General features: G+C 40.5%; 1 protein-coding gene across 4 annotated transcripts in view; it reads right to left on the reverse strand.

The window, feature by feature from the left end:
- The window catches only part of kcnn2 (potassium calcium-activated channel subfamily N member 2), a gene marked incomplete at both ends in the record, with an annotated part of 42,723 nt that overhangs the window by 7,557 nt on the left and 10,798 nt on the right, over window positions 1-24,368 (reverse strand). For all 4 annotated transcript variants that reach the window (XM_080743156.1, XM_080743159.1, XM_080743158.1 and 1 more), the window contains 4 exons: window positions 5,244-5,371; window positions 5,962-6,072; window positions 7,623-7,764; window positions 8,312-8,730. In XM_080743156.1, the coding sequence (XP_080599282.1) occupies window positions 5,244-5,371; window positions 5,962-6,072; window positions 7,623-7,764; window positions 8,312-8,730 (800 nt within the window). The remainder of the gene's footprint in view (window positions 1-5,243; window positions 5,372-5,961; window positions 6,073-7,622; window positions 7,765-8,311; window positions 8,731-24,368) is intronic.

Consider the following 24,368-nt stretch of genomic DNA (forward strand, 5'->3'; position numbering starts at 1 on the left):
GGGGACGGGTGGGGGTGTCCCCAGCTAAATGTTGATAGGAAGTAAACAAATGGACTCTTATGGGTCTGTAACTCCAAAGAGTGTACAAATGGAGCTAAATGTTCCGAAATTTGTCCTATTTTGGACCAGTAATGGGCCTTTTGGTTCCATTGTACACTCTCAGAATCAAAATAACACTGAGGACTGTGTAGCTTTGGGTCCCAAAGATAAAAAGTATATACATATATATATATATTATGTATAAAATAAAATCATAGCAAATGCATGGGGGTCTTGCAATTTAAAAGGTTGAGAATCACTGCAAACTATATACTGTAAACTGTATGTGCCTGTGGTTTTGCACCGGACAAGTTAGTGTTGATGCTCTATATACTACAAGTCATCCAAGAGAGAAATGGTGGGGAGGGGGGGGGGGCGTTACTGCAAATGTAGTCACAGGCGTTAACAATGGTTCCACAAGCCGAAAGATGACCCGAGCCCAGAACTGTGTGACTGCATGACTGGCAAGTGGCGTAACATGACCTGAGAGATATAGTCCAGTCATTATATGAAAAAACCTAAAACAAATTGCAATAGTAGCAAACTCAACTGATTATGTATCCTCATTATGTCCTTAGTGAGGGAAAAAAAGGCCCAAGGAATCCCATCAGGGGAAAGTTTTGAAAACTACCTACCTACCTTCACTTACTATACACTACACTATAAAGGAAAATATGACTCCGAAAAACCTGCTTTAAGTGGGATGTGAGGGGTCAAACTAGGGGTTTTGAATTATTCTGAATCCATTGCAAGCATTAGTTTTGCATGAAAAACATTCCTTGGGCTAAAAACGGACCCCAAAAGACAGTGAAAATTGATGACTCATCACTAAACCATCGTTTTGAGGGGCCATTTCTTGCCCAAGGAATGTTTTTCGTGCAAAACTAATGCTTGCAATGGATTCAGAATAATTATAAACCCCTAGTTTGACCCCTCACATCCCACTTAAAGCAGATTTTTTCGGAGTCATATTTTCCTTTATAGTGTAGTGTATAGTAAGTGAAGGTAGGTAGGTTGTTTTCAAAACTTTCCCCTGATGGGATTCCTTGGGACTTTTTTTCTCTCACTAAGGACATATTGAGGATACAAAATCAGTTGAGTTTGCTACTATTGCAATTTGTTTTAGGTTTAGCCCAATTTTGGCCTAAAATGACTGGACTAATATAGAATCGGCTCTATGCACAGCAGCCTTATTGGAAAGCCATTGGGCCCTTTCCTTGCTTCCTTCACAGGTGTTCCCAATGTTACTAACAAATCATGTTGGTTCACTGGAAACACTTTGCTACACCAGTGGGTCTCAAAGTGTCCTTGAGGGGGTTCCAAACTCACGAGTGTACAAATGGAACCAAATGATTTAGTTCCATTTGTACACTCTCAGAGTTACGTTGGTCCTTGAAATCAAAACATTTGAGGACCACTGTGCTACACTAAATGGAGCAGAGCCTTCATGAGAATCATTGGTAACACCTGTTAAGGAAGTAAGGAAAGGGCCCAATTTCTTTACAACATGGCTGCCGCGCACAGTGCCTATATACTTGCTATTGCAGGTCCGTGTCCGCTAACAAGCTCTAACCGCCATCATTCGGTACGTGAAAGCACAGTTGTTTGGAGTTTAATCAGTGGCTTTTCTGATTAAAAATCAAGTTTTTCATCACATTCATGCAACAATGGAAAGAAAAACACCCTCCATCACAGATAATTGAAATTCACGTTAGGAGTGTTTGTTTTTTACAGTGTGCAGTATTGCATCTTCTTAGTAAAAGGGTGTAAGTCATTTATAATGTGTTGTGAAATGTGTTCTTCGAAAGTGTTAAAGAAAGCAAGATTTATTGTGCTTTTTAGTGAAATTGGCATAATATGACAACAATGCAAAAATAGCAGTAAAGATAAAATGAAACAGTCTTGAGAAATTGATGATTGTGTCGCGTGAAATGCAGCCTTTGCAAGTCCAAAGAATATTTGTGTGCTATGAATTTCACTTATCAATTGAGGGAGTGTAATTTTTAGTCACATTTAGTCACATCTCATTGAGTTCAAAGACAAGCTTCTCGTTAGCATGCACACAACAGCTCTGCAGCTACATGTGAGGCGAAGACTTACTTTCGAGCTCTATTGCATTGTGTTGACACAAACAGGAAAAAAAGGAAACATAAAGTAGACAAATGAATTATTACAACATCAGGTAGACATATTCAGATGGCAAAATATGTTAAGGTCTGGCTGCTGCAACCCTCATCCCTCTGCTGTCCTCTAACTTCTAAACAGCAGCGGCAATGATTTTCAAAAGTTTTTAACCTTACAGTTGTGTATCGTATGCATAAGAAACAGTACACGGTATTAGAGACAAGAGGAAACACACACCCAATAGTGGTGATGTGCTGGCTATCATGAATAACAGCGAGGTCTTCAAGGGAGATGCAGTGCACTCATAATTCCAGTGCAGAGTACTTTATTATACCAGCAACATGTTGGAACACAAGCTGCCAGACTGCAATGACATTATAAACGGAAAGCCAAAATCCTTTCACCTTGAATCTGGCCCTTGCTCTTATTTTGATAACAGTTGGTCTGGATCTACAAGTAGATGCCTTGGCAATGTGGGCATCTATCAGTTCCTATTCTACTCCTTAGAATCCAGGCAGTCAGATCTACCTAATAACCATTTAAATCTAGTCGATGTACAAGTTCACAACGCATTGCAATGAGACACATTGTAAGCATGGTTGAAAGATCTGCTATTTTCACCAAATGTTCGCTCCCAGGGGTGCAAGTGGTTCGCTTTCAACCTGGCATGCCTATTTTGGGCATGTCATTAGAGGCATTACAAGCTCACTACATTTTATGATCGCTGTAGATTACTATACTTGAAAGAAAATGTAAAGTATAAAATAGGGTGATTAAAGCTACAGGCCAGACAGCTGTGCTTCATACTGTATACGCCAAAGAAAGCTGCAGAGAACCAACCACACTAAAAGCATAATTGATGAAGGTTTTGATCTAGTCACCTCACATCCATACTGTACATGGCTGTAGCAGAGCAATGTTAATGTTGATCAAGCTTTGATCAAGAAGAAAGATACAATGATAATCGACATGACATTTACAGTTGCCCCACAACAAGAGGACAATGAACTCTGACTGCCCCTTTGTGAACCATTCACTTCACTTGTTGTTGGGAATTTTCCCTTCTCTAGATGGAGTCATGTAAACAGAGACTACTATGTAAACTCACAGCAACATACGTAGATGCTAAACGTGTCAACACGTTATTCAGTTGAGAATAAAGCATTTTTGACAAACAACAATTGTTCACACATATGAATTAGCCTTAAGACTTGCCTCTACGTTGTGTAGGCCTGCTGCCTATTTAATAATCAAAGATACAAACACTCTCTCCTCTGCCACAAACCAGTCTGTCTGAATCTGAATCTCCAACAAAACATATCAGAAAGACACACGCTGGGTATTTGTCCTTGCGCACACAGCAGAAACTGTATTTTTTCTAACCTATCTGAATCTGGATCAAAAGATATCAGAAAGACATGACAACATGCTGAGTATTTGCCCTTGCGTACACAGCAGGAACTATATATATTTCTTTTACCACTGAATCTTTTGTGCATTTAGTTTTAGCTTCAATGGATTTCCATTAGGTTGTCCTAGAGAACAAACATGGGGTGGACATGAGATGTTGTCATCGGCACCACAAATAGCCCGAATACAACACACAGTAAGGATAATAACTTACTTGACAAAGCAACCATAACAAAAGGCTATTAAACGGCAATATCTCTCGGATGGGGATTGCAGCAGCAGACAATATTCTCTTCCATATAATTGAACCTCTTAATGCCTTTTGGAAACAAACAATGTACATTCAAAAGATACATGAGCAAATCAAAGTTGCACAAGGGAAACCACGCAGACCCAGTTACATACATTAAATCACAAACTAAAAAAAGAAAACAAGAAACCAAACAAACAGGGAGAATTGTACTCAAGACTAATCTGCATAATATGTGTACAGTCATGATCGTGGTGTAAGTCTATGATTTGCAGATTGTCCTTTAGCAACGAGGATCTTGGTTGCAACTTACTGAAAGAACGTTGAAGGTAGCTTATATTTGAGGAAAAAGAAAGAAAAAAAAGACCAAAAGGAAGATGTAAGATGTAACGATACCGTTTTGGAGATGGGTAGCTCTCAAGCCTGATTCATACTTAGTCGCACGGTGGTGTCGCACGGCAGAAATAGCCGACCTACAAGCTCACAGCGCATGACAGTCCGCAACGAGTGGTGAGCTTACAGGTCGGCTATTTTCAGCGCACGCCGCCGTTGTGCATGGAGCATAAATTAGACATCAGGAGGTCCCTGGAGGGCCACTAAGAGCCTCGCTGACAGGTAAATGTCTGGCCAACCAGTAGAAAATGGGAATGACAGATGTGTCAGCCTGATAGCTGACCCACAGCTAAAGTGCACAAGGACAGACAATCTCCAACCTGACAGCAGGATGCAAGAGATATATGCTAGATAGATAGATAGATAGATAGATAGATAGATAGATAGATAGATAGATAGATAGATAGATAGATAGATAGATAATCAGGTGTTCTAGAATATTGTACTGCTGTGACTTCTGTAAATCTTGGAACACTTTAAGAGTAACTGAGTTTTAAAGAGAATCTCAGCTAGCCTGTGGATGAAAGGAATAAGACAAACCCAGGACAACTGACATGGTTTATGATTGATGATCAGATGACCAATTATTCAAATATTAAGTCGATAAAATGCCATTCTCCATGGAAAAGATGATAGGAAGCATGAAATAATTACATAAGTGTCATATTAGGTTGTTAGACTTTCCCATACCGAAATGAACAGTTAACTTAGCCTTAATTAGACTCAAGTAGTTTCCCAAGGAAATGCTTGTAAATATACTTAATGTTTACACTGTTTATCTTTGAAGAATAATCTCTATGTCAGCAAATTCTTTCTATTAGATCCATTAATATAACGTAAATCAGGTGTCAGTCAGGTGAAACAAGCGTATGAATACAAAAACCATTCAGACATTCTGTTTTGCTACAGGTGTCAAACAATTCAGATTTCAGGTTTCTACTCCACTGGTTTGCCAATTCTGCTGAACGAAAAGTTGAAATTATACGAGCATGACTGGCAGGGTCAAAGCTGAGAGGGTGGTACCTACTGGTGAATGGCTTGGAGGAATTTCCTCTGGTGCTTTCTGACTCTGGCATGGTCCATTTTCCTCACCAGTTTGGTGTTCTTGTAGATGAGCCAAGTCTCCCTGAGAACATTCGCAGCTGTATTTTTCACCTAAACCACCAGGGAGAAAGGACACATTATCATTACTTTCAATCTGGCATAGTTCTTTTGAACATGCCATAATAGGCAATACAAATAAATAGATAGATAAACAGACAGACAGACAGACAGACAGACAGACAGACAGACAGACAGACAGACAGACAGACAGACAGACAGACAGACAGACAGACAGACAGACAGATAGACAGATAGATAAATACATAAATACATAAATAGAAACTATACAATCTGTGGTTTTAACTCAAGTATCTTAAAGTAATTAGAGAAAAGAAAAGATGAGTGTTAAAATGTTTTCATTTACGGCTTTCTATTGTTTTAGGGATTTTAACAATTTTGATTTCAGTGGGTGGGGACATGCATACAAGTGGCTAAAAATTTCTTTTTAGACACAATAAGTGACTATGGAAAGCAGTAAATGAAAACATTTTAACACTCGTCTTTTCTTTTCTCTGATTACAATCTTAAGTACGGTACTATGAACTCTTGTTGTAAAAAAACAAAGCTCTCCTTTAACTCAAATATGAAACATAAAATGGCTGTGATGTTATGAAGTTGATGAGATGGACGATTTTACTTACTCTTTTTGTTAGCTGGGTGTCCATCATAAAATTGTGGACATGTTTTTCAGCTTTGGTTAATTCCAGTTTCTTTGCCACCACAGCCACCACCAATGCCGTGCAGCCAGCACCCTGTAAAATGACAGAACTATAAACATGGCATTCACACTGTATGTTTCATCCGTGTGTCAAAAGTTATTTTGGTAGAATAATGCCGGTCAACATTCCCTGTTGACAGGTGCCGTCCCAGCCCGTAGTAGAGGGGTTTTCAAAGTGGGTGACGCGGCACCCTGGGGTGCCGTGACGGCAGTCCAGGGTTGCCGTGAGATAATTTGATAATATTTGGAATTTATTTGGACACTTGAAATAATATTTAGTATCATTTTAAACTTGAAGTACAAAGTTCTTTTCAGTCAGTTCTAACCAAAATGGCTATTATCTCAACGTTTTCCTCGCAACATCATAATCACTAAAATATCGTCACTGTCGGACAGAAACCTTGTATCTCCAAGTTTCAAATGTGTACGTCTTTTGGTCAAATATAGCCCTGCTTCATCATACAAGACTGTCACACAAAACTAGTGAAAATAGCCGATCTACAAGCACACTTGTAGATCTGCTGATTTCACTACAGTTTAGTACATTTTATAGATGATAAATCCAAACGAACGGTTTTGGACATACAAGGTTTCCACCCGAAAACGACGATATGCTATAAATATAAGGTGCTGGGACTGAAAATTAATATGGGGTGTCTCGGAAATAAAAAAATATTTATGGGGTGCCCTGAGACAAAAACGTTTGGGAACCCCTGCCCTAGACTCCTATGGTGGGCAGGTACATACCGCTGCGCCACTCAAGTGGCCACAAAATGCACATTTAAAAGTACCGGTATTGACTGACAAAGTGAGGAAACGATACTACAGTACTTTCTGGTCCCCGGAGGAGGGTGCTTCACCCAGCTGAAGGCTGGCTGCTCAGATAGCACTGGTGTGGCATAGTTTTGTTTTTTTCTTTAAAGGTTTGTTTCTATATCCATCTTTTAGTCCAACCCGCAGCGACTGGCAAGACTACACTAATACATTTCTCCCAAATAGGGATCGGGGAAACATACAGGTAGGGCTGTCACGATATGACATTTTACATGACGATTAATTGTCACTCAAATAATTGGCGATTAACGATTTACAGTAATTGTGTTTTTGTCATTGACAATTAAATTTCTGTTTGGCTTTTAGGCTTTGAAGTTGCACATGGCAGATATGACACAAAACCTAAATACAGGAAGAAATTACTGACAATGACATATTTGACAACTTACTACTTAAAAAATAACATTGATAGTGGAAATAGCCGATCTACAAGCTCACAACGCGTCGCGATGCGACGCGTTGTGAGCTTGTAGATCTGCTATTTCCACTATTTTTGACATGGAAACGATTATGACGATTATGAAAAATAATCACTGTTATGTCAAATAATCACGATTAGACGATTATGTAATAATTGTGACAGCCCTACATACAGGGGGACCTGGTGACCTTCTGATTCCCAGACGGACTCATACCCACTCATTTATGGCCGCCCTAAGTATCCTCTCAGGAACACAAGACATTTCTGAGTTCTATAAATTGAGGCAATAGCAACTGAACTGTATCATAGTTAACCACTTGTCTTCTCACCATAATGCCAGTCAGGAGGCAGACTCCTTTTCCACAGTATGTGTTGGGGACCATGTCCCCATATCCAATGGTTAGAAAGGTGATTGAGATCAACCACATGGCTCCTAGAAAGTTGCTGGTTATGTCCTGGCTGTCATGATATCTGTAATAAAAAATGCATTAGCTTGCAAAACATATAGGCACAGGGGGAAATCAACCACCCATCCTCCAACTTCCCTATCCATTCATGATTAATTCAGAAGTTAAAATACTGCCGTCAGCATCTTAAATGACATTTGAGGAAATAAAATTGTAGTGATACCTTTCTGTTTGTGAAGGGTTTGTGAAAGGCTCGTATCTAACTTCATTATGCAACATGAGCTAAGATCTCTTTGTTGATCCATGCACGTGTTCGGGAATGGTGACTATGTTCTCTCAATCAGCCCTACGCTCCCTCTACCAAAAATAGCCAATCTACAAGCTCACAATGCATTGCAGTGTGCCACATTGTGAACTTGTAGATCTGTTCTTTTCTGAACACGCCACCAGTGTGAAAACGAGTATAAAGTGCCCTTAACCCCAACCCCAACCACAACCCTTAAGGGTAGGAAACATAGGGCCGAGGGACCATTAAGCTGTGTCCGTATCTGGGTCTGGGTCCTATTCATATTTTCATTAAGCATAGTGGGAGAAGGGTCGGCTCCAAGCACCTCTCGCATGCTCTGACAGTCCAAGCCGCGATGATCCACAACGAGATGGTGAAGACCAGAAGCACAGTTCCGGGGCAGATGGTCATGAGGGTTTTCATCACAAAGCGCGTGTTAAAGTTGATCTTGTTGAGCGCGCCAATGCTGCGCGACGAAGCGTCCGTGAAGAGCTTGCTGTGCAGCAGCATGACACGAGCAATGAGGTACAGCCGCAGGAACATGGGGATGGAGAGGATGATGTCCACGTCCGCATCCGTCTTGGACGGCGTGTAGGTGAAGGCCAGACGCGCCGTCCAAGTGAACGTGTAGTTCCCCGGGATGGGATGTATCGCGCACACCAGGATCTCCAAGCAGATGAAGAATATTCGCTCATAGGTCATGGCTATCCTCCAGTCATCAGCTGCATTGTCCACCATGAACAACTGCAAAGACAATGCACACATGCACACATTGGTGTTTTAAGTTGCAAAACTGGAAACCTAGCATGGCTATTCTGGGGTAAACGTTCCTCAAATAGGTGGTCTACAAGTTCAAAACGTGACGTGCTGCGACACATTGTGAGCTTGTAGCTGTTGAGGGAAAAAATGAAGAGGACTAATACAGTATATAGCCCTGGGGAGCTCTACTGTATATGATTTAAGCGGCTAAATATTGGTGAAAATATTAATAACAGAATTGAGAGAAATTGTTTCCAGAGCAAATAATTAGGTAATCAGGTGCGTAATCAGGTCATATGGAAAGGCTTGCACATGACAGTTTGAAGTGTTGGTCTTTTCCTGATGGCTTGCACTGGAGGAAGCAAGCTATTACTTGTCTGTTTTGTACCAACTTTGATTTTAATGCTTTAAAAAGAATGAATTACAATAAGTCACAAGGAGCCTAAAGTCTCAATTAACATGTTTTGTTAGTTATCAAGTGTTGCATTAGCAGTAAACAATTCAGTCAAACTGGAAGGGTAAGGTAGCATGTGGCAAACATTTTCAGCTTCAAAGCGTAATACTGATGAGAACATCTGCCATCACCACATTAGCATAGCTTCTTGTCTCCTGGCCTCACAGACCAGAAGGTCAGCCATTTCACTGGGGAGCTCACTCATCTTCAACGCTCTCTAACACCCTATCCTCTCTCGTATACCATTATTCCCCGCCGAACGAATATAGCCGATCTTCAAGCTCACAACATGCCGCGGATGTGACACGCTGAGAGCTTGTCGATCGGCTATTTTCGGTGCGTGACTCCATTGTATGACGAATAATAAATCAGGCTTTTATCACTCTGCTCTGCCTCTTCTGGTGCATTCCCTTGCTCTTTTTTCTCCCCTTCCTCCCCTCCCTCCATCATTTTCAATCCAATCTAGCTAGCACTTTCTATCAGATCCAGGATTCATTGCTCAGTGCACTGCAAAATCGTGAGTGTCCATTTAACCCTGAGAGTTATAGCGAATGTACACTCAGGACTCAACAGTGTATATCCACCCCCAAAGACCACCCATGGGCCCTGGGTACAAGGATTCACTGCGGGCCCCCCCGCACAATTATTTTGTGCTTTAACTATTGAAAAAGATCAGATATACAAGCTCACACACAGCGTGGTGCCAAGCTGCAAGCTTGCTATTTTTGAAAGATCTTGAAAATGTGTGCAAGTCTTTGAATATTTCAAATCCTTCTAAGGTTTTTTAAAAAACCTATGTTTCTATGTCAGTGGTGCTCAAACCATTTCATGTGAAGGACCCCCAAAATTATATGTATTCGGCCACGGACCCCCATCTCAAAATATTTTGTTCCAGGGACCCCCCAGAAGCAAAATTTGAGTTACAAATGTTCGCTTAAAAAATACATAGACACATTTTCACGACTTTTCAAAAACACCAGATCTACAAGCTTTGTATATCTGCTATTTTTTAATAGCTAAAGTATAAAATAATGAAGGACCCTCCACCTTGGGCCCTAGTAACTCAGTCCCACTTTTCACCCCCTTGTGACACCCCTGAAGACCACCATAGTCAACTACAATTGTAGTGGAGTCATATGTATATTTGCAGTGTAGTATGACGTATAAGTATTGAAAAATGAGAAGCACCTCAACACTGTACTTAACTACAATGCTTAAGCACTCTCCACCACTGCACATTCATCACTACCAGGCTATGTTCGCTTCCACTGCATTTTCCCCCAAAAATCTTTTATGACAAGCAATGCTGAAGCATCTCCTGCCTCAGCCCAAGGTCCTCTGCCTGTATACGGGCCGTCACAAGTGGCAGCAGATATTTCACAGAATGTTGCTCTCAGCAAATTCAAGAAGGTTTTTCTTGGTATCTGAATCTACAGCAGTGGTTCTATAACTTTTTCATGTCAAGGACCCCCATCAAAAATATTTTGTGACTGATGGGATCTCATACAAGATTTGAGTAGTTAAAATGTTTAAAAAAGTTTTCCAAACTTTGCACGAATTTCCTATCATTTTGAAAATAGCAGATCTACAAGCACACAACCCACAAAGTCGCATCGTGACACGTTATGAGCTTGTAGATCGGCTATTTTTAAATAGCTGATGTATAGGTTTAAAGTGGTTAAACGGATTAGCTCATTTTGCTGGTGACCCCCTAGAACACTCTCAAGGACCCCTGGGGGTCCCCAGACCACACTTTGAGAACCACTGATCCAGTAAACTGATCCAGCATAAACTATCGATCAAAATTGGAAAAGTTATGCCTTCACAGACCATATCTTGACTGAAACCGTTTTGTAACGCATTGCAAACAATTCGTAGCGTTATCTGCCAGATCAATTAAAAGAGAGCTACAGTATGCAAAATATGTTTTTATCTCACTATTGACATCTCCTGAAACAACATCTCCAAATAGTCTGGTGCGTCTTGGCTCCACAAAGCATGTGATTTGCATTTTCAGTAGCTACCGGTATATTGACAGAGTGAATAAGGTTAAAATACAGCATGTATAAGACAAATGTGTTACCAGATCCAGTCAAACACCACACAAGTTTCAATATTTCAGATATGTCTCTGAGCTAAAAAATAGGGCAATAAATAAATCAAGAAGTCACACATTTTGACTTGACATCCTGCCGACAAGCCCCCTATTTAGATAACTCTGAATTTCTCATTAGAGCGGGGTCCAATTGCTTGAAGTGTAATGGGAAGAGTGACCCACATTTTATATTTGGAGGTGATGCATTACACAAAATCTTGAATGACTGAAATGGAATTACAATATCCATCTCCTGCGGCCATAGAAAGCTTTTATTCAACATGTTGCGGATCAAAGGAGGAAATTACATACAGTATGTACACCCACAGAAAATTATGTTAGATCCACCCACACATCACAGACAGCGATCTAGGCATCACAGAACACATGCGTGTTCGACGTGCTACAGCCTCATGATTTTACAAGCACCGTGATACTATAGCACCCCCAAACTATAGCATCCCAATACTATAGAACCCCCATACCAACCAACCATCAATATGCTTTGAAAACAGCAGATCTACAAGCTCACAACAGTGAGCTTATATATCGTCTCTTTTTAAGTGCTGTAGCTGAAATATAAATCAGGCAGTGCTTAACACAAAGACCTTTGATTATTCATGCAAATGCTAATTCATAGCCCATTTTCAAGCCAAACAAAGAACCACCAAAAACTGGTATCTGGCAGCTCAGAGCAAACTGGCAGCTCAAAGCAAACAAATCGTGCATGACGAAAACAAGACAAGTGGACATGCAAGCAATGCAGCGTTTCCTACAAATAAACCATATTCCTGCAAAAACGGCGCAGCTCCCTAAAAGCAGCATAAAGCCACAATAAATGTTTCTATGAAGATGAGGGGGGTGGGGACAGTGTTAAGTAGTTTAAAGGTTTCATAAGTGGTTGTTCTTTTCACACACGTTCACTAGTGCTTAATTATATGTGCCAAAAATAGACGCGAGCACTGTGAGCTTGCAGGTGAGCTTGCTATTTTCGGCGCGTGAGACGGCCGCACGGCAAAGTATAAATCAGGCCTCACGCTCCTCGAAGACACTGACATCTGTCAGAGATGTGTGTAACTCTAACCAGGGCCCTTCTTGTTAGGCTTTCCAAGGGAGTGTAATTTAGACATGGAAACACAAGCTGCTCCTGCACTGTGACAAACGCTCTCTAACTCCCGTGAACGACGCTGTGAAAACAGCAATAACACATCTATTGTTCGCACACGCAGTGAAAGGCTTTCATTTTGTGTTTGAGGGAACGGCCCCATCCTGTCACAAAGCCGGCATTTACAAAAGTTTGTTGCCTCAAAACAAAGTAATTAAACATTTAAACCTGGGTTGCGAAAGAAAAGCCTACTTGGTGGGTAAAAGCAATTATGTTAATGGCTGACCTGAAATACAATACTGAAGGGCTCTTTACTGCTAAGCATCAAATATTCCATGCCAGTGGTAGAACCAATACTTATAATGCGGGGCATACACTGTGAATAATAATTAGAAATGTGTATGTTGTGCAGTACTCACATTTGTTACTTAAGTCAAAGTATCAATACTATAATGCAGAGGTACTCTTTTACAAATAGAAGTCTGGTATTCAGAATTTACTTGAGTAAAAGTATAAAAGTATGGGCATCAAAATGTATTTAAAGTGCCAAAAGTAAAATAGTCTACTCATGAAGCATAAATCTTCCATTTTATGTTTAAAAAAATGTATAAAATGATTTAAAATGATTTGAAAATAGCAGATCTACAACGCGTTGTGAGCTTGTAGATCAGCTATTTTCAAATAGCCGAAGTCTATATATAGGGCTGAAGTGGTTAATGTATGTGTTGTTGCTACCGAAGGTCGCAATTTACTGTCAGAACCAGCACAGCTTGTCCGTAGACGGACGGGGAACGCCTGACACTGTGGTTCCCCTGACACATCACTGTCTTGGCCATCTGGCCAGTGTGGCACAGAGTCACAGTGATGTCACAGTGATGAGGACATCAGGGATGTCGATATATGGGCATAACATGGACAGAGTCACAGTGATGTGGACATCAGGGACACCATATATGGGCATAAAAGGGATTTGGTTCCCTTGTCATCCCAGGGATCTCCATATCTCCATATATGGGCATAAAAGGGATTTGTTCCCCTGGCATCACAGGGATCTCCATATGGACATAAAAGGGACAGTCTGTCTGGGTAACGCGTGTCTTTTTTATTGATTGACTCTCACGCTCTGACATCACTGTGATGCCAGGGGAACCAAATCCCTTTTATGGCCATATGTGGAGATATGGAGATCCCTGTGATGCCAGTGGAACCAAATCACTTTTATGCCCATAAATGGAGATCCCTGATGTCATCAATATTAAGCCCATGTCTGTGAATGCCAATATATAATCACTGTGATGTCAGTGGAACCAAATCCCTTTTACTGCCATATATGGAGATCCCTGTGATGCCAGGGGAACCAAATCCCTTTGGCCAGATGGCATAGACATGGCAAAACCATGTCGCTTGTCGCCCTGAGGTGTCTTACTGTTAACAATATTTAAAATCTACAAAGTAACTAGAAACTAAAGATTTCTAATGAATGTAGTGGAGTAAAAGTACAATATTTGGATCTGAGATGTAGTGGTGTAAAAGTAGAAGTATTGGAAATTGGAAACACTCAAGAACAAATACCTCAAAATTATACTTAAGTAAATGTACTTACTTACTTACTTTACACCACTGATGTTGTGTGGTGGATTGTAATGTCTACTGACTAAGTTATTACAGACTCAAGCCTCAAAAAGAAAGGGTCCACTGAGGCTTATGCAGTACTTATCATATAATTACTATAGTACATTTCTATACCACGTAGCTTAAGTACTGTACATATTTTGAGAATGTGTATATTATTCACACATGCAAAACACGTACACATGCACGCACCGATGGACTGATGGACGGACGGACAGACAGACAGACAGAGAGACAGACAGACAGACAGAGGGATGGATGCACGCATGCACGCACATGCATCAAGTTCCTCTATGGGAGCTGATACACTTGACGCCCCACAAACCAAGCACTAGCATTGCACAATAGATGTCTGAACATAAAGAGCATTGGGTGACCAATTCTAACAAGGCCAACTACTACACAGTAAAATCCAAATGGACCCTTAAAGGTCCATTTTGTTCCATTTATAAACCCTTGAAGCGTTGAATTAACACTGAGGATTTTAAAGTGCACTAAGTGTTAGCTCTCAGAGAGCTGGCTTGTCAGCTCATTGTTAAGGCTAATTTATGTCCCGTCACACGACAGTGTCGCAACATGGAAAAGACCTGCAAGCTCACAACGCATTACATTTCAGGAAATAAAATAAAGGGCCTGTGTTCCAGTGGATCCAATATAGTCATACTTTTCATGGCATCTCTATTTTGGGAATGCATTATAGGAGATGTTTTTGTTCTAAAACACATGTTCTAAACAAGTGAAAATAGCAGATAGCTATTTTTAAAACAGTATAAAACAGGGCATTGACTTGAAAAAAAACATAATGGAGCTACAAGGTTTTTGCCCGACAGTGACAAAGTACTACTTAATCACTGAGAGCACTCTGTGCTACAAAGCTGTATGCCGTACATGTTGGGGGTCACAGTGTCACCGTGCTGACAGTATTCCCCAGATGAAACAATTGACTAGAGTATCTAACGGCATCCTTTATACTGTACAGACCGAAGAAGCTCACCTGTGATGCTATAGCTGGTTTGGTTACAGTTTTCAGTCTGCTCAATACAACTAATGGAGTCCAGCTCAATATTTAATCTGCGTAATGTGGGGACGTGGAGATCAATCTCATTAGTGAATTAGGTTGAGAGGTTCCGTAGAAATTAATGCAATGGTTTATTTATTATATATATATAAGTGAACCACTAAGAGGCCACTTTGCTCTGTAAATGTTGGAAAAGGTTTTGTTTGCCTTTGCCTTTGCCTTTTTGACATTTTGGGATATTTTTCTTCTTTTTTTCCCCCAGCACAACCTGATCAACACACAATATAAACTCCTCAGTCCCAATTAAGGGACAGACACATCTTCCTTATTCACGCAATGGCTCTTCAAAAGAGCACACTCTACTGCTATAAATGTCACAAACCCCTATACATATTCGAGTCACATGCAACCGCTATCAATTAATGATCATTGGGATTCTCAACCCGTTCGGGGGCTGAGTATCTCTGCCCTTGAAAGCATGTTTGTTGAGTGAAAACATTGAGGTCAGCAGCCAGTGGTGGGTTATCCGACTCCTGTCTGGCATCTCAGGTGGAGGACAGATTCACTGTGAGAAATGCAGAGCATCTCCTGCAGTTACACCGTATCTTTGACAATTACACAGTCAAAGCCTCAGTGTTCATTTAACACTGAGCGAGTGCAGCCAAATGGACGTCCGCATTTGGTTGCATGTCATGTGTACACTCTCGGAGTTACACATGGATAAATGAACACGGAGGATTCTACTGTGTGTAGCACAGCACACCACCCAGGGGCAGGTTGGTGACAGTGGGCAAAGGTGAATATAACCAGCAGGGGTGTCGCACCAAATTCTGGGCCCTGGGTACAAGGATTCACAGATGGCCCCCCATGAATGTTCTTCATAGGGGGAGGGGGTTTAACCCATTTAGACTGGGAACGCATTATTACGCATTATTTTGTGCTTTAACGATTGAAAAATAGCAGATTATACAAGCTCACAGCGCAATCTGCTATATAGTCTTTGAATATTTCAAATCCTTCTAAGGTTTTTTTTTAAAAACCTGTTTCCCATCTCAAAATATTTAGTTCAAGGGACCCCCCAGAAGCAAAATTTGAGTTACAAATGTTAGCTTAAAAAATACATATATTCAAAGATTTGCAAATATTTTCACGACTTTTCAAAAATAGCAGATATACAAGCTTGCAGGGCGGCACTCGGTGCCGCGCTGTGAGCTTGTATATCTGCTATTTTTCAATAGCTAAAGTATAAAATAATTAAGGCCCCTCCACCTTGGACACTAGTAGCAACTCAGTCCCACTTTCCCCCCTCCCTTGTGACGCCACTGATAACCAGGTACATTTACACAGCTTGTTCATGCATGGGTTTCAATCAGACAATTCAACTGCTCTAGCTTATTTTCTTGTTGAGTGGTAAAAATCGGATGCTCTTTGAATGAGAAGGACATCAGTGCACGCATTTATCACAAAACATCCACATTAAAGAAGACAGAACATTTCTCAAAGAATGTTGTTAGTTTTGAAAACTCAGCAAAACTGTCATCGCACAGCGAGTAGAAGAGATAGCAATGGCCTTTATGCAAATGCCCCCCCGGCAAAGTAATTCTGATATCAAAAGCAGGGTTTTTATAGTTAACTAAATATAGAAGAAACATTTTAGTTAACGGAAATAAAATGATAACGCTTTTACACAAAACATTATTGTGTGTTTACAAAACTAGAGAAAATATCCTTAGTTTTAGTCTAAATATTTCATACATACTGTACTCAGTTTAATAATTTCAAACATTGAAAAATAATCTTTAGAAATAGTGAAAATAGCAGATCTACAAGAGCATTTTTTCTGAACTTTTTGAATCTCCCCCCTGACTAATAATATATTTTACTATAAGACACAATGTAAGTAATAAATAAAAAAAAAACAGACTAAACCAACAAACCCACTTTGAAAACTAAACTGCCATTGAAAATGAAATCAAGACAAAATACATTTTAAAACTGATGAAAAAATACAAAACTAATAAAGAAAGCTTTGTAACTGTCTTGACTGCCTGCATGCGGGATATGATGAACACAACACATCTTAGGGAGGGGAGTAACATGCTTAAAGCAGTCATATCACTACATCAAAGTGAGACTGACTGCTTCCAACTTCTTTATCTCTGCTCAATCTGCACACTAAATGGTGCTGAGTAGCACAAGAGGTAGTTATTTGTCTCATAATCACAAGCTAAACTCTTTCTTGGAGCTATATAGCACCCATCTAAAAGATGCTATGTACACGTACGTAGTTGTCAAATGATGCTACCGGTATGTAGATCCATTAGATGAATGGTGCATTTATGGTAAATGGTGCATTTCTAAGCGCCTTCATCCAAAGCGCTTTACATTTACATTTTGCATTATACATTCACCCATCCATCCATCCACACACACGCACCCATGCACGCGCACACACGCACGCACACCAAGGCTGCTCATTGGGGCAGTTAAAGGTTAAGTACAGTATGTTGCTCAAGGACACTTCGACACACAAGGGGGAGCAAACCAGGAACCTTCCGTCGGTCGAATATTCGCTTATTTCTTTTTTTTATATATTTTTTAATTGTTTTCTCTTTAAAAAAATATATAGTTTATAAAGCTTGGCGAGATAGGAAGTCATAAGAATGAGTTGTCAAACCTGTCAAACCTTTCTAGGCCGTGACACCCAAAATAAACATATTTGAACTGGGGACCCCCACCCTGACAAGCACTTGGAATTGTAGGTATTAATGTGACTCGGTTCCACTGATAAATATTGTGAAAATAGCAGATCTACATGCTCAAAACGCCTCGCAACGCGAGGTGTTGTGAGCATGTAGATCGGCTATTTTCACAATGTTCGCCTCTTGCTTACTTAATATTTGACAGTTTGGACAGTCCTGTCGAATATTCGACTATTCGATTACTTTGAGGTCGAATAATTCGAATACTAAAAATCACTATTCGTGAATGCCCTAGTATCTGTCTCCTGAGCCACTGCTTTTTATTTTATTTTTTATAATCCCTATCTCTCTTCTTTTTTTTATGTGACTAAACTAAGGTGAGGAATCAGAGGACCTCATAAACCAGTCCAGTGTTCTTTGAGGGGTCCAAGTGGAGGTCTGGTCTGTAACTCTTATGGGGGTCCTTGAAATGTAAAAGCTTGAGAATCACTGGTTATTTGTATGGCAGCGCTGATATATATATAGCACCTCAACCAGCCAAAAGAACAGCTGAAGAACCACAATTCTTTGGTGGGTGTAATGCTGCCTGACAACACTGCGTAAAGGCACCCTCCTTCTGACGGATCTCCCACTGTGAACAACAGATGTCTGAAAGATAACTATACTAGTATCAGTAGCATACAGTATTGCTCTTTGCACTAAAACTTCTTTGAAGCTTGCTGAGTTACAGCAGGGTGTACAGAAGAACATTACAAACAGATAATAATCTGGGAAAGAGAGAGGGGATCTAGAGAGAGAATGTAGCGCAATCTGGACAAACCTTTTGATAAATGGTATATTCAATAGGCTTGACACGCTATATAGGTCACCTACAGTATCAGTGCCATTTTAATGAATTTATGTCCCTATAATAATGATATCACAACTGGTGTCCAGGAACTGTACTCGGGCTCGAGTGACTTGAAAATGAAACTTTGGGAGAGAAAATTGCATGTTGCATTGCACGCTGTCAAAATACCCTACAAATGAGAGGGGGCAATCTTCACCGTATATAATTTGACAAGTAAATCAATTTTAAGGGGTTGTGAGGGAGACGTGTGGTGAAATATTTCACTATTGAGCTACTGCACACATCTACCTTTGACAGGCATCTGTGCGTACATATGGATGTGCATGCATAATCTATTTCACTGCAGATGCAAACTTGCCCTTACACACAAAACTGTATAGTGCACTTAGGATGTTATCCTCTGACAGTATCATAACTAATGTATTGTCAACAAATGTGACAATATAACTTTAATAGGCTCATAAACTGGGGGCATTATGCATGAAATAAGTCCCTACAGAGTCACTAAATATGGAACTTCAGTGTCATATTTTCATCCACAAGGTGAAAACAGCTTTATAGTATCACTCCTTCTGAATAATACAGTATGATCAGTTGCATAGCCATATAATAGTAGTTCACAAGAAAATTTTACGCACATCCATTTTTGGTGCAGAGCGAAATGAGTTGCATCATCAAGGGGAAAAAGTAATTGTGGAGCTTTGCTGCTCCATAATTGCTGTGCAAAACCACACATTTGGTCTTTGTCCAGGATGGGTCTTTACCTTAAATAACTGAGCTAGAATGCTTAAGAAGCTTAGCGTGATACCAGACTGAATTGTCAGCAGTCCACTCAGTGGAGTGGGTGGGTTCCATGGCCTGGAGGGACTCAGGCAATAAGTAGCTTTCATGTGCATGCGTCAGATTTGGTCAAAGTCACTTCTGGAGTAAGAATCCATTATCATGATGCAGTACTAGAACACCGATCAGACAGTTATGGCAGGTTCCAATTTCTAATTTAACCACTTAAACCATCCATACTTAGTAAACTTAAGACAAAAAAACAGACACAACAGACAAAACTAGACAATTCGCCCTCCTGGCCCCCAAACTGTGGAATAAACTCCCTGCCACACAGAACAACTGACTCACTCCCTAGCTTCCGTCGTGGCCTGAAGACTCTCCTCTTCAGACTCCACCTAGGCCCATAGCACTTACCATAGCACTCGCCTAGTCTTAATGACCATACTGTACATGAAAGATAGATAGCATTTTTAGGTTTTTATAACTTCTTTTACTGATTAGGTGCTTGGTCTACCAACGTTATTTTTCTAGATTGATATTGCTATGCATTTGATGTATTGATGTTGATGTATTGATATATTTAATACCTGCTTATTGTAAGTCACTCTGGATAAGAGCGTCTGCTAAGTGCCTAAAGTGTAAATTGCTCTATTCTTGGTCAGCTCTTTTTTTCCCCTATCAAAATGTAGTTGCCACAAGCTTGTGGCACGCGTCACGTGCCACAACGTGATGCGTTGTGAGCTTGTAGATCAGCCTTTTTTTGGCTGAATGTTAGGGTTCAAGTGTTTAATAAAGATGAGTCAATATGACTCAGTCTGAAGTCAATAACTTGACCAAATCAACCAATCAGAAAACATTAGACTTAAAGGAGTCATCCAGACCAAAACACATATAGGGTTAAATCTGCCTTTTATCATACCCCTTCATACCTGCTTTAGTCGATTTTCTTCATAGCTGCCCCTGTTGCTAGATTTCGGCTGCCCCTGTTGCTAGATTTCGCGGGTTCTCTCATAACTAACACAGTGGATTGTCCTTAGGCTAATGCGGTTATTTCTTTAGCTTCAAAGTTAGTATTTTTTTATTGGATTGTGTTTACACAACTTCCTGAGCTGAGACCAACCAAACCGCTGTTTTGACCTCACAGGCAGCCTTACTTGTCAAACGGCTTCTGCTCTGCACCAGAGCAGGGAGAGGAGAGGCTAGAAAGGGAGGGGAGGGAGGGGTCTGTTTGACAAGTAAGGGTGCCTGTGAGGTCAAAACAGCGGTGTGGTTGGTCTCAGGACGTTGTGTAAACACAATCCAATAAAAAAATACTAACTTTGAAGCTAAAGAAATAACCGCATTAGCCTAAGGACAATCCACTGTGTTAGTTATGAGAGGGCCCGCGAAATCTAGCAACAGGGGCAGCCGAAATCTAGCAACAGGGGCAGCTATGAATAAAATCAACTAAAGCAGGTATGAAGGGGTATGATAAAAGGCAGATTTATATGTGTTTTGGTCTGAATGACTCCTTTAAATAATACAAGATGTATATCTGTCTATGTGTGATGCCGTAGTATGACAAAGTAGTGCATTGTTTACAAAAAATCACACCCGTGTGAACTGAGCGGTGGTCTTGAATTGTGTGTGTGTGTGTGTGTGTGTGGGGGGGGGGGGGGGGGGGGGGGGGGTGTGTGTGTGTGTGTGTGTGTGTGTGTGTGTGTGTGTGTGTTGCAGTTGATGCACAGGCCAGGCTAGACTCAACAGCACCTCTCTGGTCACCCAGGGTACTCAGGCTACATACACCAGAGGCTACAGACACACAGACAGACACACACGCACGGATACACACACGGCCACGCTATGGAGACGGTGTGACCACCGCTCAAAAAACACAAGTTAAAATATGGAGATAGAGGTTTCCCGCCCGACAGCAACGATACTCATGTCCGCGGGTGTTTTGGACCTCTGTGTGTGTGTGTGTGTGTGTGTCTGTGTGTGAGCGTGTGTGAGCGTATGTGAGCGTGTGCGTGAGAGAGAGAGAGAAAGAGAGAGAGACACACACACACACACACACACACACACACAGAGATGGAGGACAGGGGTATGTGCATCCACGTGGACTCATTTGTAACTTTCATGAGACTAACAGTGCAGTCTTTAGGAACACGTTCAATTACAATCTAGCTGGGGCAGCTGAAAGCACCCTTAAGCAGCAAATGAAATGAAATAAATGCAATCGAGAGGAGAGAGAGGTGAAGGAGAGGAATGTGATGGAGAGGAATGGAAAGGAAAGGAAAGGAAAGGAAAGGAAAGGAAAGGAAAGGAAAGGAAAGGAAACAAAACAAAACAAAACAAAACGAAACGAAGGGGGGTTTGATTAAGATAACTTGTAAGATATACTTAAATACTAAAAAAGTTCCTGATTCATAAAGTTTGGCAGGATACTTGTTCCAAAGGGAGGGGAAAAGCCATGTAATGCATTGTGTGTTAAAAGTAGGATTTTGGAAACAATATGTACGGTATATTTAGAGAGAGCAATAGAGAGCGACTATGCCATGGGTATTATGATCATGATTATTTTCTCATTTACATGAATATTCAAGTTTTTAAAGTTGAATAGCCTACTTGTGTGGAGTTTTGGTCCAGAGATGGCTTACTATTAATTACCATCATTACCTGATTGTATTGCTTACCATCTTTTCTAGAACAAACCAAAGCATCATTGTTGTTTAGATCAATGAGGAAATTGCATTATTTCACAATATTGAAATGCCAAATTAGCATCTGCAGAAAAAGGAACTGGAACACTGCATTTATTCATATAGTCGTGGTTGAAAGCTAATCGCAGGTAATTTGACCTAAGAAAGTAACCCATCTTATGACTATGACAGTTTTCTTTTACAGTATATGTAAGAGAGAGAGAAGGTTGAATATTGGTTGGTAAACTTTCAAATGTTCAGTGTTGAGCTTTATAGTTATTTTATAGTGTTTAAAACTCTGATACGTTTTGAATGAGTCAGGAACAATTTATACCCTACCTCAGTCACTTACAGCACCTTATGTCTTACCTCAGGTATATGTGTAAATATTAGGGATGGTCCGATCAGGTTTTTTGGAACCGATCACCGAGCACCGATCACAAAAGTTTGATCACCCGATACCGATCAATCACTGATCCGATCAAGTTATTATTTATATTTTCTAAATGTTAATGTTTTAACTTTAATTCATTCATTCACTCATGAATTCATTTATATATTTGCCTTATAGTTATTTACCAGCATTACTATGTATTTATTATCATAGCAGTAACTAATTATTCCTTCAGCACTATGGAAATCAATACCCCAAAATGGCCTCAAGTGGGCATACTGAACGGCTGGTTGATCGGATGCACCTATACAATCGGATCGGTGAATTTACCTTTTGATCTAAACCACCGATTATCGCCGATCACGCTTTGATCGGCCCGATCCGATCCATTGCCGATTGATCGGTAACATCTCTAGTAAATATGTAGATAATTTGTTTGTTATTTATTGATCTCTCTTCCCCCTTGCACCCCCTTCTTCCCTTTCTCTTATGGAAATAACAAAAACGATAGAGTTGGGGAAAAACGAATTTCACCCAGGGTTTTACACAACCTGTGATGTGACGAAGTTGATTCCAATTCTGAACAATGACAGAGGACAACTAGTTGTAGGTAAAGCCTGTGACATGGCAAGTATCAATGATGTCAACAGTTTAGAGGGGTTGGGGTCTAAAAGGGTCCCAGGTCAATACGGTCATTGGTCTGACAACTCTTTATTCCGGAGCACCCTTTTATTCTAACTCTAACTCTAATCTTATCATGCATTATCACTAAGCCTAACCTTTTAACCTCACACTACCCTAACATCTTTCTGAGTATTGGGTTGTCTGAATGGGCTGCGGCTGCCCCTCTAAAAGGCAGGTGGAGGTTTGAAAGACCATTATTAACTTGTAGAAGCATTCTCCAAGTGGAATTCAGACCAATTCAGAATAGAAGATCTGAAATATGTATTTTTAATTTATATATTGAAAAATTCCAAACCAGCAAATACTGAGAACTAAATCAGCTGACAGTAGTTATTTGTATCATACATCATACTGTAACTGCAAAGACTGAAACTATTTTGTATTGTTTTTTGCCTAATTCCAACAGGTCTGCATACTGTGGTGATAGTTCCAGGCCTACAGTTTTTGAAGGCTTTATTAGCTCATGTTAAATCTCTCTCTCTCTCTCTCTACTCTCTCTCCCCACATGCACGCACGCACGCACGCACGCACGCACGCACGCACGCACGCACGCACGCACGCACGCACACACGCACACACGCACACACGCACACACACACACACACACACACACACACACACACACACACAGTATGTTGGTCCATAGAGGACATATAGCATCCCTATGGGGCTATAGACGATTTACAAGATCACAACATGTAGCGTTGGGACACTTTGTGAGCTTGTAGATCGGCTATTTTGACAAAGACATTTAACAAAGAGTGACAACAGGAGGCAGCCTAGTATCGAGCCCTGGGGAATCTACTCAACTAGGATTTTAAGGGTTTAAGGCAAGCTATTGATTGATATTGAAAAGATTGATTTACACGACACACTTCAACTAGCCCACAGGAACTGAATGCACGGCAAATATGTGCGGCAATCTCTTATTCAAGAACTAACAGGAAATGAAATGTTTTAAAGAATGGATGGACCGTTGAAATATGAATGGATGCATGCACTCTCACCTAACACATTATAATAATCAATAATTTATTATATCATATCTCTGTTGAACTTGTCACGGTAATTGCGTAGTAGCACTATCTGTGAATACAGTGCTGTTTATAATTTGCATAGAATTCAAATATAGGCTCTAGAGGATGACAGATGAAAAGATGGATGTGCACTCAGCCTATGCTACACATTCTATCATATAAGCAGCTATGCAGGACCATTGGCTAAG

The sequence above is a fragment of the Nannobrachium achirus genome (genome assembly GCF_963921795.1).
Source record: "Nannobrachium achirus genome assembly, chromosome: 15".
Lineage (NCBI taxonomy): Eukaryota > Metazoa > Chordata > Actinopteri > Myctophiformes > Myctophidae > Nannobrachium > Nannobrachium achirus.